Source organism: Mytilus californianus, unplaced genomic scaffold (assembly GCF_021869535.1).
Source record: "Mytilus californianus isolate M0D057914Y unplaced genomic scaffold, xbMytCali1.0.p SCAF_2, whole genome shotgun sequence".
Classification (NCBI taxonomy): Eukaryota; Metazoa; Mollusca; class Bivalvia; order Mytilida; family Mytilidae; genus Mytilus; species Mytilus californianus.
This window is the reverse complement of record NW_026262668.1, coordinates 51,633,467-51,651,328: the sequence shown is the minus strand read 5'-3', so window position 1 is coordinate 51,651,328 and position 17,862 is coordinate 51,633,467. Positions and strand designations below refer to the sequence as shown.

Here is a 17,862-nt window from a genome sequence, read left to right as displayed (position 1 = left end):
TTACAATGCATTAGTTTAGTGTCTCAAAGGTCTCCAAATGTAAACAAAATATGGCAAATAACAAAAAAGTAATGATAATTTTTATCTCATCCAGTCAATCATCATGTCATTGGTGTAACACGAATTAAAGAAATAATATAATTCGGAATTATTAGATTTGCGTTTTATAAAGTAATTTTACTGTTCTGTGGCATATTTCAGTAGTATTGTTGTAATTTGTGTAGTTCTGTGGTACATTTTGAGTGTTCTGTGGTATTCTGTGGTGTTCTGTGGTAAAAAGACGCTCCGCCCCCTCCCCTCCTTATTCATACATTGATTTATGCAAAAATCCCTACCCATTCATATATTACAAAGCAAAATCACAACCCATTTATATATATTTCCCACCTTTCATGACATCTTATTTAGAACACATGGGATCATTCATATTATTAGATAAAAAGATCAGTACACAGTTTTTACAAACATCTTAACAGGAGATGAACATTTATGACCCATTGACATATACATTCCTACCCATTGATATATTACCTCTGTGAAATTGCAACCCGTTGATATATATTTGACATTCTAAATAAGTGTCCCATACCTGGCAGCGGCATGTCTGTGAATACATTGTACCTTTATATTGGTAGAGACACCCCATGGTACTACCTACCATTCTAAATATTAAATGGGTTTGAAGTTGGTTGTAGAACATTAAAAAAAATGAAAACAACACTTTATAAATTTCATGGATCTGCAGAGCTTTTATAATAATTGCAAGTGATAATTCTGTATTTCAATCTTTTAATTCTGGTGGTCAAGTCTAAATGGTCCACAATTTTTGTCAACTCTCTTACATCTGGGTTACTGTACCAGGGGTTTAGGGAGCTACCATTTGATTTTTAGGGGGGGGGGGGCTAGGATGAAAAATTTTGTCATGTATTTTGTTTTAGTTGTAATCTGTCCTGCCTTTTTATTTTTCACTTTATTCGATCCTGCCTTTTTTTTTTATTAGTTTATCCTGACTTACTTTTTTTACATAAATTGTCATCCTGCCTTTTTTTTTGCCTAGTTGCTCATCCTGCCTTTTTTTCAAATGAAAAATTTTGTTGTGCATTTTGTTTTAGTTGTAATCTCAGTCCTGCCTTTTTATTTTTCACTCTATTGGGTCCTGCCTTTTTTAGTCCTCTACCGACGAAGTCGAAGGGGACTTTAGGTTTGCACTCTGTCCGTCTGTCTGTCTGTCCATCTGTCAGTCCGGCAAATCAGTTTTCCAGACTTTTTTTTCTTCGGGCTAGAAGATATTGATTTGATATTTGGTTTATTGTTTTATCATGACAAGTTACAGGTCAAGTTCAATTTTCAGCTTTTCTCTTTGTTCAGTTAAAGCCCTTTCCCTAAAATTTAATTTTTGATGAAATACTTATTAATTAGTAGATTTCTGTTCGAAGAAAATAACTCATTTTTTGAAAGATTATTTTGGATTTTTTTCCTTTTCTTTGGTAAATTGTTTGAAGAATTTAGTGGTAGGTATGTTGGTCATTCTTGAAGATATTGATTTGATAATTAGTATATAGTTTTATCATGACAAGTTGCAGATCTGACAAAATGGAATTTTGTTCCGGTCTGATGATTTTGTGCAGAGTTATGGTCTTTGGACATAGAAAATTCACTTAAATAATCAGTTTTCAACAGTTTTTTTATACGACCGCAAAAAAATTTTGTGGTCGTATATTGGTATGACGTTGGCGTCGTCGTCGTCGTCGTCGTCGTCGTCGTCGTCGTCTGGCGTCGTCGTCGTCGTCCGGCGTCGTCGTCCGAATACATATTGGTTTTCGCACTCTAACTTTAGTTTAAGTGAATGGATCTTTTTGAAATTTGACCATAAGGTTAAATACCACAAAAGGAAGGTTGGGATTGATTTTGGGGGTTATGGTACCAACAGTTAAGGAATTAGGGGCCAAAAAGGGGCCAAAAATGAGCATTTTCTAGTTTCCAGACAATAACTGTGGAACGGTGTATGGATCTCTCTGAAATTATACTACAAGTTTCCATACCACAAAGGGATGGTTAGGATTTGCTTTGGGGGGTTATGGCTCAAACTGTTTAGGAATTAGGGGCAAAAAAGGGGGAAAAACAAGGTTGTCCTGGTTAATGGACAAATACTTTAGTACAAAACATAATTTAAAGCAGTGTAAGGGAGATAAATCAAATACATCATTGAAATTATCTCCCTTACACTGCTTTTAAATTATGTATAAAGTAATGGTTAATGAACAATAAAGATAATCTAAAACAGTGTAAGGGAGGTAATCCAAATACAACGTTTTGGTTACTTCCCTTACACTGCTTTTAAATTATGTTTAAAGAAATGCATATTTATAAAGGAAGACCAGTAAAAATATCTGCAAATGTTTTCATCTTTTTTTTTTACAAAAAAATCCATATGAAAGATTTGACACTATATTTTTATTAATTCTATTATAAAATAGATTAAGTTAGCACTATGGTAAATTTAAATGGGTAATTATGGTTGCCAACTCCATTGGAAATTTGAATTGAGATTATGACCATATCTTGAGGGAAAGAATTTTTTTGGGGGAAAAAGGGGGGGGGGATAAAAAGAAATTGTGGGGGGCCAATTTTTTCTCATTTCAGATTTCAGAAATTAAAAAGAATTATTCTTCAAATATTATTTTTTTTTCAAATTTCAAATATTGAAAAATTTCAAGAAGTAATCTTTAATTGCACAGTATGGCGCATTAGATTTGTAAAATCTTTGATCACATTTATTTATTTGTTATGCCGAATCTAACAGTGTATTTGGATTTTTAATTTTGGGTCCAGTTTTCAAATTGGTCTACATTAATGTCCAAAGGGTCCAAAATTAAACTTTGTTTGATTTTAGCACAAATTGAATATATGAGGTTCTTTGATATGCTGAATCTAAACATGTATTTAGATTTTTGATTTTTGGCCCAGTTTTCAAGTTGGTCCAAATTGGGGTCCAAAATTAAACTTTGTTTGATTTCAACAAAAATTGAATATATGGGGTTCTTTGATATGCTGAATCTAACCATGTATTTAGATTTTTTATTTGTGGACCCCGTTATCTAATTGGTTCATATTGAGGTCAAAAGGGTCCAAAATTAAACTTTGTTTGATTTCATCTAAAATTGAATTATTGGGGTTCTTTGATATTCCAAATCTAACCGTGTATTTAGGTTTTTAATTTTGGGTCCTGTTTTTTTAAATTGGACTACATTGAGGTCCAAAGGGTCCAAAATTAAACTTAGTTTGATTTTGACAAAAATTGAATTCTTGGGGTTCTTTGATTTGCTGAATCTAAACATGTGTTTAGATTTTTGATTATGGGCCCAGTTTTCAAGTTGGTCCAAGATAGGGTCCAGTATTTAAACTTTGTTTGATTTCAACAAAAATTGAATATATGGGGTTCTTTGATATGCTGAATCTAAACATGTATTTAGATTTTTGATTATGGGCCCAGTTTTCAAGTTGGTCCAAATTGGGGTCCAAAATTAAACTTTGTTTGATTTCAACAAAAATTGAATATATGAGGTTCTTTGATATGCTGAATCTAACCATGTATTTAGATTTTTTATTTGTAGGCCCCGCTATCAAATTGGTTCATATTGAGGTCAAAAGGGTCCAAAATTAAACTTTGTTTGATTTCATCGAAAATTGAATTATTGGGGTTCTTTGATATGCCAAATCTAACCGTATTTTTAATTTGGGTCCCGTTTTTAAATTGGTCTTCATTGAGGTCCAAAGGGTCCAAAATTAAACTTAGTTTGATTTTAGCAAAAATTGAATTCTTGGGGTTCTTTGATATGCTGAATCTAAACATGTGTTTAGATTTTTGATTATGGGCCCAGTTTTCAAGTTGGTCCAAGTTGGGGTCCAAAATTAAACTTTTTTTTATTTCAACAAAAATTGAATATATGGGGTTCTTTGATATGCTGAATCTAACCATGAATTTAGATTTTTTATTTGTGGGCCCCGCTATCAAATTGCTTCATATTGAGGTCAAAAGGGTCCAAAATTAAACTTTGTTTGATTTCATCAAAAATTGAATTATTGGGGTTCTTTGATATTCCAAATCTAACCGTGTATTTAGATTTTTAATTTTAAGTCCCGTTTTTTAAATTGGTCTACATTAAGGTCCAAAGGGTCCAAAATTAAACTTAGTTTGATTTTAGCAAAAATTGAATTCTTGGGGTTCTTTGATATGCTGAATCTAAACATGTGTTTAGATTTTTGATTATGGGCCCAGTTTTCAAGTTTGTCCAAGTTGGGGTCCAAAATTAAACTTTGTTTGATTTTAACAAAAATTGAATATATGGGGTTCTTTGATATGCTGAATCTAACCATGTATTTTGATTTTGGACATTGGACCATAATAGGTAAATTAAAAAAATTCAAGTTCTTAGACCACATTCTTTCTGTGTCAGAAACCTATGCTGTGTCAAATATTTAATAACAATCCAAATTCAGAGCTGTATCAAGCTTGAATGTTGTGTCCATACTTGCCCCAACTGTTCAGGGTTCGACCTCTGCGGTCGTATCAAGCTGCGCCCCAGCGAAGCATTTTATTCATCATGCGTGAGGATTTTGACTTCATATTTTTATGTAGTTTACACCATGAAAAATTATAGATCAAGTTAGAATTTCATTCCATTACATGCACAATTAATTTTTAACCGGTAGGGGACTATGTATTGCCATGCAATACTCACAGAATGCTTGTTTTTTATTAGCTTATCCTAATTTTTTTTTTGCCAAGTTGCTCATCCTGCCTTTTTTTTTACCTCAAAACTCCTGTCCTGCCTTTTTTTTCAAATTTCATCCTAGCCTCTCCCCCCCCCCCCCCCCCCCCCCCATAAAAATCAACTGATAGCTCCCTTAGGAATAAGAGTGTGGTTGTTCTTTGGGGTACAATAGTAGTGTTGGAAAGCGCAGGACTCTCTTCCAAAATTACCATTGGTCCACAGAGAACAACCCCATCCTTAGTCCTAAATCTCTGGTACAGTAAGCCACTGCACTATCAACTGAATGAGGTAAAGGACTTGATACCACAGATGATTATATAGATTCCTGAAAATTCTGGACGAAAAATCATACTCTACTGTTACACTTCTGTTATTTTATGGTATTTTAAGTGTACCCTTCTTTCAGTTGAACAGGCCTTGATGGCAGAGTGGTCAAAGTAACTCATCTACAGCCATCAACACTGCTGTTTTAAGTTTGAACCCTGTTTGTGGCAATGTGGTTTTGACTCCAATCTTAATTGACTATGAATGCCAGTTTGACACCCAATTGATCAGTGTTTCTACTGCTTTTCTCCACCAATAAAAAAAAAAATTGGCCCAATGATATACTCAAGTGTTGAAAGTGGTGTTAAACACCAAAAATCAAACAATCTATCTTTCAGATGAAAAAGATAGATATGTTTGCCATAGGCCAAAAAAAAATAAAATATGTGAGTTTACTGTCACATGCTGAAAAAAAATAGGGTCAGTAGGTCGGATTTTTTTTTTTTTATTATAAGGTGGCAGGGAGTTCAATTGTAGTTTCTCGACACAATTAGCTACATACGGAGTAACAGAAGACACTATAATGGCTTGTCTATCCGCTAGTTTTCTGGCACTGGAGGTCGCCATTGTTGTTTAATACGGTAAATACTGGTATCCATGACGGAAAAGGCTGGAATTTCCGAAATTTCAGAAAATTGCCAATAAAAAAAGTTAGGGTCGTGGCGATAAAATGAGGGTCGGTTGGGTGACCGTAAACACACATATTTTTTTTTGGCCTTACTCTATGCTGTAATTACTTGTACATGCAGAAACATAAGACAAAGATAGGTGTAGGATTTCCAGATACTGGTGAGAGCCAAATATTTTTTAAGTTTAGAAATTTTCCTTCAAAGAACAGCCTTCTAAGAGGAGGCATTGGTTTCTCTCGTAAATGCAAGTAGATAAAACATTGTTAGATTATCCTTTTTATCACCTCAATTTCTCATGTTGCAAGTACTTTTAGTTGTATGTCCTTGAAAGAAAATGTAAATTTATGTTAAAACATTGCTTACACATGTACAATATGAAGTAACCAAGCTACATTTTTTGTACCTGACATCTTGTTGTAGATTATTAAGTCATTAAGGTGGTACATAACACTACAGGGAGATAAATCTGTAAAAATCAGCTGAACGTTTTAATCACGTTCTATTGTAAGGAAATATTAAGCTTCTCAATGATAAAAATTAGTGTTTGTCAAACTACTATATATCCAATGAAATTTTTCTGATAAAGTGTGTGGTTCAAGTTTTTTGAAATTTTTATATTTTTGTCAAAGGGTCAAAGTAAATATTTTGTAAAAATTTTATGAAAATTAAACGAGCCAAATTAATTTTAGTCCAGTTGTTTGGTACCACCTTAATGATTAAAACGATATTGTAGGAAGTTTTCAAACATTAATTTTTAAGAGCAACAAGTAGGATAAAATATCTATAGGTTTGAATGCAGAATTTGTCAAACCACAAAATCATGAATCCATGAAAATTATTTTTTTTCTCAGTATATACACATTACAAGTTAATTTTGGTAAGTATTGTTGCAGTGGCGGATCCAGGGGGGTTCTGGGGGTTGGAACCTCCCCTTTTCTGGACGACCAATGCATTTGAATGAGGACATATGGTTGGAACCCCCCCTTTAGCTACATTTTGTAGACTAAAATGATAGTCTCACCATCCAATTCAAATATTAAAATTAAAACTTCATGGCTGGACAAAAAATTCATTAGAAAATTTAAGCTACTGAGAACTTGTATGTTATGTTTGTTTGCGACAAAAACTACCTAGATCTATGTTCTTTCAGTTAAAATGTATGGGCAGGTTGACCAAACATATACTAGTATACATTAACATGATTAAGGACAATTTGTTATTCTCTGCCAAGTACAGCATGATGCACTAATAGCAAATTAAAAATAACATTAGTGCTTTTTTATGCAACAGCAATACGCCTACAATCATGACAATGTATTATTTGAAGATCTTAACAATTAAGTAAAGATTAAAAAGAGACTGAAAATACATGTACAATTTTGATAGTACTTTGCTGTAAGTAAATTATTCAGACTAAAAGTTAATTAAATAGATAACCTAAATTTCCTCATGACTTGGACTCTTTTAATAAAAATGTTTAGCTTCTCTATCTCTGTAGATTGGAGACAATTAATTTTTACATTGTTTCTTGAATATGGTGGTTTCACATTTGCCACAACACAATCTTCTGAATTTTTATTCCCCCGCCGTAGCGGTGGAGGCATTAAGTTTTACCCTTGTTTTTACATGTTTAAGGGTCCTTCATTCTGTATTCTTTAATTGTTTGGGTAATTTTTCTCGACTCTTTATAGTTTTTGCTCGTTATTCTCTATTCTTCTTATTTTAGTATCCAATTATTCTGCATTCTGTATTTGTTAAGTCTATTTTCCTTTATTCTTTATTTTTTTTTGCCTAATTTTCTGTAGAAATGACCCATTATTCTCTATTCTGTAAACCCCATCCAGACCCTCATGTTTTTCATTGGGAACTGATTTTGCTGTTTAATAACTGATTTTAGCAGTTTACAAATTCATGAAAATAATTCTTCACCACTAATATTACTTCTTGCAATATTTTATCCATGCCTATATATATATATATATATATAGCTATGAACAAGGATTTATGAATGTGTAAAATTTTAATTATGCATGCAGCATCATCACAAAATGACAGAACAGACTTGCGCATACCATTGGTTTAATTTTATATCCATCATTTGACTATATGCCTGAATGACTTTGCTTATCCCAAAACTTGTTTTTATATACATTCCCTCCAAAGTTTTTAACATTTCATCACATTTTATCTTTTTTCATCTGTTAATTCACATGAATTTGCCTACAGTTACTCAAAACTCAACAGAATTTTGCATCCCAATCTTAGGGCTATTCCAAAATTAATTATTTGGTGTGAAAAGGAGGGTGGGGGTGAGGGGGCAATGAGCCCCTAATATTAACTATAAAGGGGTAGTAAGGTTTGAACAACTTTTCAACCAATATATAAATGACTTTGAAGTTCTAATTAAAATTGTATATGCAGGGGTCTTTAAAAACATGCCTTCCTTCACCCAGTATTTTAAAGTTTGGAATAGCCTTTATGAATATATTAACATTGTTATAAAGCATTTGTACCAATGATTCCAAAGCTCATTTCAATTTTATTGGACATTAGGTCCTTTAAGTATGAGTCTTAACTGGTCCAGACATTCAAACAATGTTTTATTGAAATAAAACATGGGAGATTAAAAAATTTTCTGGTTATTTGATGAAGAAAAATGTGGACCAACCTTTATTATACTGAACATTTATCAATATCTGACGCCAGGCAATCTTTGGAATGACTAACATTACTGTTAGTTGAGGTTGATTTTAACAGTTTTTCACTTGTCATAACTTACACGTGTATATACAAACCAGATACAAATTTCTCTTATTCTTGTCATGCTTATAGTGAATATAAGGAAAGGTGGCAAAAAGGCAAAAGCCTGCTTAAAAATATAAAACGAACTATTTCATTGTTTCAATGTGATAAAACCTTTGTTCTGCTACAGATTTCAAAGAGTTGTTTCCAAAACTAAATGTACCTAAAGCTTAAGTTGCAGCTGTTATTTTTTTAACAAAGGGAAATTTATAAGAGAATCAGTAAAAAATTGTTTAACAAAAAACTTATGTATAATGTTTGGGAAATGAACCGATGACATTAGAATTACATTTGATGACCCAATTCATTATTAAAGATTACTGATTAAAAACAAAAATTAGAAAATTCTTTCTTCTTTCTGTTATCATGATCTCAAATGAAATAAATGTTTGAGTAGATTTGATCCAATGGTGAGATTCATGAATATTTTACATTCTTTTTTCAAGTGAAGCTATGCAAGTATTGAATCCAGTAAAAAGTGTGGGTATAGCATTTGCTACATACGTAGTACAGTCTACAGCCCATAAAACTGTTTTACCTATACTTAGCAGTAATGTAAGTCGTAGCATGCACACATAGTGTTTTTTGCTTTATAATCTGTTTGACACTTGGCTAATTTGAGTGCTTTTGTTTACTTTAAGTACCATTTTTCTTGTATATACATTTAAAACCACCACCCCCTTTTAAAAAAATATTAATAAAATAATTAAACTGCTATTTTGTTATTCAGTTCAATGTTCTTCCTACCCATTAGTTTATTTTAGGATCAGAGAAACATTACCCTTTAAGAAAGATAAAGCTTGGAGCTTTATTTTAAAACTTATTTTACCCTGTCAGATTCTACAATTTTCGGCTGATATACAATAGACTAATTTCATATTACCGACTTTTGACTCCGGATTATATAATTTGTCGACTGGTTATCTTGGACATCATGGTACCAAGTCAGGTAAGAGCAAGCTAAAGAAGTAAAACCAATCTTTCAATCGGTACAATTTAGGGGGAAAATTACCTGGTTAATATTTTTTTTTTCACTACAAAATCATCTGAAAACAGTAAACTTTCCCCTCAAATTACACCGATTATATGTATGATTTTACTTATTTTGGTTGCTCTTACTTGACCGAGTACCATGATGTCCAAGGTAACCAGTCGACAAATTATATAATTCGGAGTCAAAAGTCGGTAATATGAAAATAGTCTTATTTCCTCTATGTTGGGATACTGATTAAAAATTTGGGGGAGCAAACTGTAGTTTTCATGTACTTTTCAAGTATATAACACCATTATAAAGAATACTTCATTAAAATTAAAAACTAATGTCACTTGCTCATTTATTTTTGCCTGTGTAACCTGGTAGCAATCATCAGTCCAAAATTCGTTTTTTTTCCATCCCTAATGATTGGAATTCATAGTTTCTGTGTCATTTTCTAAGTAACTATATAGCATTATGACTCAAAATTCATGTTAAGCTACCAAAGATTAACGTGTATTTTCAAAAATCTTCCTTCATTGTGCGTATTATTTTTGGCTCCCAGATGACAGTTTAGAGTCACATTTTCAACTTGGAACCAAGGGTTTTGTATTTTGTATTTTTCTGATCTTGCATCTTCAACTGACAACCTTTTCTTTTAGTGTACAATGTGTAAATTTTTCTTGAAAAAGAGTTAGTTATTTGAACAACAATGTTGGCATATTCTGCAGGTATTCGTTAGTTAACCTCTCCCTCATTTATCCAACGAGAAATAAGTCGCTCTAACACAGCTTTCATGATTTGGACTTCATTCCCTACTTTTCATCTTTCACACTTTTAATTTTTGGTTGTAATATTTTACACCAATTTATTAAAACAAGGATTTGTATAGTTACTATACAAATCCTTGATTAAAATAACCTAATTTTCATGCAAAACAAGGATTAATGAAATTAGATTTAAATATTGCATTATGCCTTAAATATTTATCCTTCCAGGAAATTAGTATTTAATGGATTAAAAAAATTAACATCTTCTTATTTTGATAGCTATAATTTACACTAGGATAAAACAGTGTCAAAACAAAATTATTTTTAAAGGGGAATTGTTTGAATTACATTTGTAATTGCAGTGGCGGATCTAGGGGGGGGGGGAAGGTTCCAGGGGTTGGAACCCCCCCTTTTTTTTTGACGATCAATGCATTTGTGAATGGGAACATATAGTTGGAACCCCCCTTTATCCTGGGTTGGGACCCCCCCCCCCCCCCCTTTTAGGAATGGCTTGATCCACCCCCTGAATTGAAATTTATACATTTTGATACTGAAGTGAAGAAAGAAAAAAAGGGAGAAGATTTCAAAGGTCGGTTTAGTCAGGTTTCTCCAACATTTGATAATTAGACTAAAACAACATTAAGGATTAGGGCGTCCTCATAAGGATTGGCATCTTGATATTTACCTGTAATTCACCTACCGGTATATCAGTTAACTAAAATATTGTAAAAAGGGATATTGTTTAAAGATATATTTATTAAAACATTAACAAACCATTTTATTTTTACAATAATTGGTTTATCATATATTTTTGGTCGAATATAACCAGAAACTGTTACATAATTATTTTTATCGGGTTTTGAATTACAAAATTAAAAAGTTATTCAAAAAAAATTCTATTAATAAACAAGGAAAATTCAAATCAAACTGAAAATTTCATAAAAACTTATCAAGAAATAATCTCAAAATGATTTTTTTAATGAATTTTTAATGAAAATAATATGAACAATGGAAATAATATGAACAATAGAAATGTTGTACCTCATTTATGTAATTTATTCTATTACTTGATATATTTTTGTATTTGTGTTCAAATCTAAAACGATGAGCAACAACACAGTTTTATTTACGTAGAAAGTCGCCGAAAGCTGTTATCTTCTAGTGCGAAGAACCATATATCTACTTAGTCGTTCTGTCTGTATATCATAAGAGCCGAAGTCAATTTATGTTCCTGGCATGTTGTCTAAGCAGGTGGAAGTGTCAGTTGTATATCTGTCCACTTTTTCCACGAAAAAGGCAGAATACAAATTGGGTAAATCACATTGTGAACTATAGGGTGTTTAACTGTGGGAACTGGCTTGGTGAATTGTGAGATACAAGTATTCTCGATTTGTCACTTAAGCTTTGGACAATTAATGCAAGTTGACTAAGAAATTTTAATATACTACATCTTTGACAATAAGCAGAATTCATATATTAAGTTTAATGACTCGAGCTATTATAAATGCTTTTAAAATAGCTATCAGAATATGAAATGTTTATTTTTATTCAAGATTGCAACATTGTAATCAACAATACATTATTATGGAAAATAGAGAAAATAAATATGAAAACAAAGTAAAATAAAAAAGTACATCACTGTGCTAGATTTTATCGACTTTTAAAATCTTGGGAAACTACTTCTAAAAAATAAATGAAAAACCAATTATTGTAAAAAAAAATGAAAATATTTTGTTAATGTTTTAATATATATCTTTAAAAATACCCCTCTTTAACAATATTTTGGTAAGAACAGGTGAATTACTGGTAAATATCAGGATGCTAATCCTTAAGAGGACCCCCTAATCCCTAATGTTGTTTTAGTCTAATTATCAAATGTTGGAGAAAAGTGATCACACCCAAAGGTCTAATCAGATCCATAATGACCAGTAAGATGAATTGATAATTTTAACTGTACAATGTAAATGTTTAAAACAAAAGGGAACTTAAAGAAAACAACTGTACTTCTATTTATCTTTGGTTTTGATTTCTTATTATTAGTTACTAACATGTGTTGTTTTCTCTTCTTTACTAATTTTGTTATAGTACGTTTTATTTGGGGTAAAGTTATTGTTTTGGTAGCATCCAGAGGGTATAGCATGCACAATTCATTGTGTTTAGTTTTTCAGTAAACAAAAGATTTTAACACAGTTAAAGTTGAGTTTCAAGTCAACACTAATAAGAAAGAGTAGAAAACATAAATATTGTGGTAGCATATAATATAACAATTATTAAATGATTAAGCCAGATGAAAAAACTCAGTTTTAAGGATATTTCCTTATTACAATTTTATTTAGTTCTTTTATTTGGGGGGGGGGAGGGGGATGATTTATGAAACATTATATAAACTACTTCAAGGGTGTCCACAATCATGACTTGTAAGGCCTGATAATGATAAATAATTTTTCATTTACCACATACTTCAGGGTTTGATTTCATATGTAATATTGTCCTGAAGGCAAAACATGTCGACCAGAATAAACTCTTACCATGCGGTAATTGATGGGTGTTGTTGTCTTTATTATGGTTTTAATTTACTACATCAGTATAAAATTTTCTATGGTGAACCCATTGACCCAATCTGGATTAATTACATTTAAATTCCTAATGAAATTGAAAATTGATTAACATATATTTAAATTAAGTATTAAATCATTTCACCAATTGATAATTTCAGAAATGTTATATTAATATGACATTATTGTAATGCAAATCTCTCTTCCATTTAATTTATGGTGAAAGATTTGTTAGTTTCAAGGCTGAATAAATGGCTTAGAGCTTTTGGTTTGGTTGGGAAGTATTTCTTTGTCCTTTGTTTGTGTGAATAACCTTTGTAACTGATTGTAAGTCATGCTCTAGTAAACATGATAGTAAAGTTATTGATTACCGTATTTTCTCCAATAAACCATGTTAGTTTTTCATTGATTTTTGCAGCTTGTTTTATCATGTTTTTATCAATGTATTGATATAGTAATTTACTGATGTGTAAGTAAAACCAGTTGAAATGCCATAGGGATTTATATTATTATCTGACACCATTCATTCTCGGGGTATTGAGGTTGTTTTAATATTGGTTAATGATGCAATGTTAGTCAATTATTAATATGTAATACGAAAAAGGGCTTAAGGGTAAACATCAACATACTTTATCATGCTTACATAGCAAAATATAAAACGATGTAAATTTATGACTTGTGCTATTTGCTTACACTCAAGGATGTACATCCTAAATTTTATATACTTATGCTGCCCATCAAGGGCCCTTGATTGGAATAATAAATATTCTTATTCTTATTCTTATTCTTATTCTATACTATTATATTTATATATGTATACTAGTTTAATAATTATTGTCAATTGGCATTAACATTTATTTATACAAGTTTTGTAAAACTCATTTTTTTGACAAATAGATTAAATAGTTCAAAATAAAATGAAACATCAAATTTATTAAAGAAACTTATTTATATATAATCTCAGAAAGACTTCCTCCATTTGAACCCCTCTGGTTGACTGAATAAGCAAAATACACACTAAGGGGTGTTCAAATGGAAGTCTTTGCAAATATGTCGTCCTGTGCAGTCTTTGATTTGTGCACTGTGCATCATCAAGATGAAGAACAGTTACTACAATGAACACATGATGAAATATTCTTTCTGAAACTTGTGTTTGCATTGTAAGAAAGAAAATTGTCCCATCAGTGATATTGTAGAACCAATGTGACCTCTCTAATTATAACTTTTCTATCAGTGTGTGCAGGGTTGAAATTGTATATCATGTATATTAATATGGAATGTCAAGAGGTGCAAAATAATAATCCAAAAAAAATAATGAGCAGGAAATAAACGATCGTAATTGTAATCAGTTCAATTGATTATTTTAAAAATTCTGTTTCTGCCTTTTGTAGTCCATTTATTATTTAAAAGATCAATTATTCTGCAATTATATGATTATAGCATTGAGTATGATAATTGTATACTTGAAAAGCTTTTTATAGAACTTTTTAGCATATTCATTTTTTTCACATATTTTATGTTTTGTCAACAATATTATTAGGTACCTGTAGATATAACATTTTAAACAAGGAATTATTTGAATCTGGAATAATTTTGAATTCTGGAAAATTGATCAGAAATTTATGATGAAAACTAACCCAACTAAATAGGGTTAGCCATGCGCGCATGGCTAAGGGGTGTTAGTTAGTTCATACTGAAATGATAGTGAAAGTAAAATTAACCTTAGCCATGCATGCATGGCTAACCCCATTTAGTTGGGTTAGTTTTCATCATACATTTCTAATCAATTTTCCAGAATTCAAAATTATTCCAGATTCAATTAATTCCTTGTTTTTAGTGGTTTGTGGACAAGTTAGAAGAGGTTCTGGATAGGGTGGTCCTTCGATTTCTTTATTCTTTAATTTTTTATATCATTTTTCTATATTCTTTATATTAATTGCCCATTATTCTCTATTCTTTATTTTTTGGGCCAAATTTTCTTTATTCTTTTTTTTTTTACCCTTATTCTGCACTTTTTGCCCACAATTCTCTATTCTGTAAACCCCATCCAGACCCTCTTAGTAGGATACCATTTATCTTGTATTCTGTATCAGATTATAAATTAAATTTATTTAAGTTACATGCTCAGTAATCAAAAGAAATATCCATCAGAAATGAAAGCATGTTTGAGAGAGATATACTACACTTTTTACAATTTCATCTACTCTGAGACATTGTCATCTTAATTGTTCGCTGTTTGTTTTCACATTCATTTTAAACTTGTTATGAACATTATTTAACTTTGCATGTTTAAGTGAAAAAAAAAATATTATCTGTGTCAAAGGTAAAGGAAGAAAGTAGTTATATAACATGTATAACAGTGTCCTGGATACATGTCATAATGAATTATTTTTAGAGAACAAAACAAACAAATTTTTTGAACTTTTTGTCTTTGTAGAGAAAATATTCAAAAATGTCCAAGTTGAGGGGAGCTGACAGATTGAAAGGAACGGAGAAAAATGTCTGGTAAGATAATATTGTAATATGTGGTTTTCTTAATGAATGACCATGCAAAGTGATACATTGGGAGAATACACGTCATAAATAGATATAAGAAGATGTGGTATGAGTGCCAATGAGACAACTCTCCATCCAAGTCACAATTTGTAAAAGTAAACCATTATAGGTCAAAGTACGGCCTTCAACACAGAGCCTTGGCTCACACCGAAAACAGCAAGCTTTAAAGGGCCCCCAAAATGACTAGTGTAAAACCATTCAAACAGGAAAACCCACGGTCTAATCTATATAAAAAACGAGAAACAAGAAACACAGATATTTTTAAGGTTTTAAGTGTTATAATCTGCCCAGACAGTAGGCGATTGACAGGAAATGTAAATAATAAATTGAATCCAGTTAATTAGTCAATAACCATCTGTTGAATTATTTTAAATACTTGACATTTTCATGGACAACATTTTGTTTGTAATCTAAGAAAATTTATTAAACTGCAATAAACATAAACATCGAAATACCACACCTTGCATTCTAACATTAAAAGATGTCAAAACATTCTGAAACTCTATCCAGTTGATACAATTTCAAATGACTTTCCTGTGACTTTTTCCATACATTAGAGACATATAATTCATGTATATGATTCTGTCTGCGTCTTAATAGAAATCTATTAAAAATTATATATTTTCAAAAAAATATATATATATATACAAAATTTACTATTATTTTTTATCATTGTGACTTTATTTCCTGTGACTTAATTTCCTGTGACTTTTAATCTGCGACTTTTTTGTCCGTGACCTTTTTTACTGTGACTTTTTCCTTTAAAAATGTCTGCATCTTAATAGAAATCTATTAAAAATTATATATTTTCAAAAAAATATATATATATATATACAAAATTTACTATTATTTTTTATCATTGTGACTTTATTTCCTGTGACTTAATTTCCTGTGACTTTTAATCTGCGACTTTTTTGTCCGTGACCTTTTTTTACTGTGACTTTTTCTCCTACTTTCTTGACCCCAGTCTCAATTGACAAGAATTGTGAGTATTTCTGACAAAGGTCGATTGTTCTCTCTGGGTATTCAAGCTTCTCCAAGAGCAGAAACTGGCTCCCATAATATAGCCAAGGTAGCTGAAAGTGGGGTTAAACATCAACCAAAATAAGTAAAAAAAAAACCACCCTAATATATTTGACACCACAGGAACAGTTTGCTAGAGAATATTTCAATATTATTTCTCCACTTCTAAAAGAATTTCAGAATGAATGATTCTAAATACATGGAAATTTTAAAGTAATTCTCTAGTGTCTAACTAATCCGGGGAAGGGATACGGCAAAAACCCAGTGGACAACATTTGAAAGTGGTAAAAAGAGACCAATTGCCCACATGTGCTGCCATTGCTCGGACTGATACAATAAGCTGTACTGGCACTATTTATCAATGATTAAGAAAAAAATGAAAATTGAATAAAGAGACTTTATACTGATTTTTGAAAAAGCTGAAATAATGTCTTTATTGGTGTCAATTTTGAGAAGAAGAAAGTATGAATTACAGTTCAGGAGACAGTTTGTTAAGAATTACAGTTTTTAAACTAAAAAAAGCTCTTTGACCTTTGACTTAATTCATAAATTATTGAAGTACAGTTATGCATAACTGAATTTAATGTTTTACAGGGTAGAGTTTGGAAAGCTTGCTGTCGATTATAAAGCTTTGAATTTAGGACAGGTAAGAATACAATGAAGTATTTTTAGCTCACCTGGCCCGACGTCCGTCGTTGTCCGTCGTCTCTCAACTTTTACAAAAATCTTCTCCTCCGAAACTACCGGACCAAATTTAACCAAACTTGGCCACAATCATCATTGTGGTATCTATTTTAAAAAGTCTGTCCAATGACCCCACCTGGCAACCAAGATGGCCGACATGGCTAAAAATAGAACATAGGGGTTAAAGTTTTGTCTATTATTTTGAAAACCGATATTAATAGAGACAGGAGCAAATATGTTAAGAATATTGAGCTCTATCAATTGTCCATATAAGTCAAAACTGTCAGACGACTTCTTATAGGAGTTCTTGCCCTTAAATGACGAATTTTACCATTTTTTTCATTTTTGCCTATTATCTTGAAAACTATAATAGATAGAGAGAAACTTTAAATTGCAAAATTGATCAGCAAGACAAGATCTATGAATAAGTTTGCATGGTTGACTACTTATTAGAGTTATTGCCCTTTGATGACGATTTCACTCTATATAGGAGTGATTGCCCCTAAATGAGGATTTTTTGTTACCCTCTTTTGTGTTTTGAGCAAACATTTAAGAAGATAGAGAGAACCTAAACAGACTAAATGATCAGCAAAACAAGATTAACAAAACAGATTTTTGTCATGAATTCTAGTTTCTTCTACAATGTTGGAGAGTGTCCTTTGTTGAATATGTATATAGACCAAGGTGAACAACACAGGCTCTTTGGAGCCTCTAGTTTAATATTATGAAAAATATAATTTAAAATCGATAACCATATCAGAGCTCCAGATA

The 17,862-nt window shown here is 31.3% G+C and overlaps 1 protein-coding gene and 1 long non-coding RNA gene across 3 annotated transcripts in view; both read left to right on the top strand.

Annotated features, from left to right (window-relative positions):
• LOC127729991 (uncharacterized) overlaps positions 1-17,862 on the top strand; it is a 99,505-nt gene that overhangs the window by 13,375 nt on the left and 68,268 nt on the right. The gene's annotated exons all lie outside the window — the stretch shown is intronic.
• Positions 1-17,862, top strand: part of LOC127729979 (kynurenine aminotransferase-like) — a 43,364-nt gene that overhangs the window by 1,895 nt on the left and 23,607 nt on the right. Inside the window, exons 2-4 of one of the 2 annotated variants that reach the window (XM_052237979.1) lie at positions 8,977-9,085; positions 15,266-15,333; positions 17,002-17,053. In XM_052237979.1, the coding sequence (XP_052093939.1) occupies positions 8,984-9,085; positions 15,266-15,333; positions 17,002-17,053 (222 nt within the window). In that variant the 5' untranslated portion in view covers positions 8,977-8,983. The remainder of the gene's footprint in view (positions 1-8,976; positions 9,086-15,265; positions 15,334-17,001; positions 17,054-17,862) is intronic. The other variant, XM_052237980.1, reaches the window with a different exon arrangement.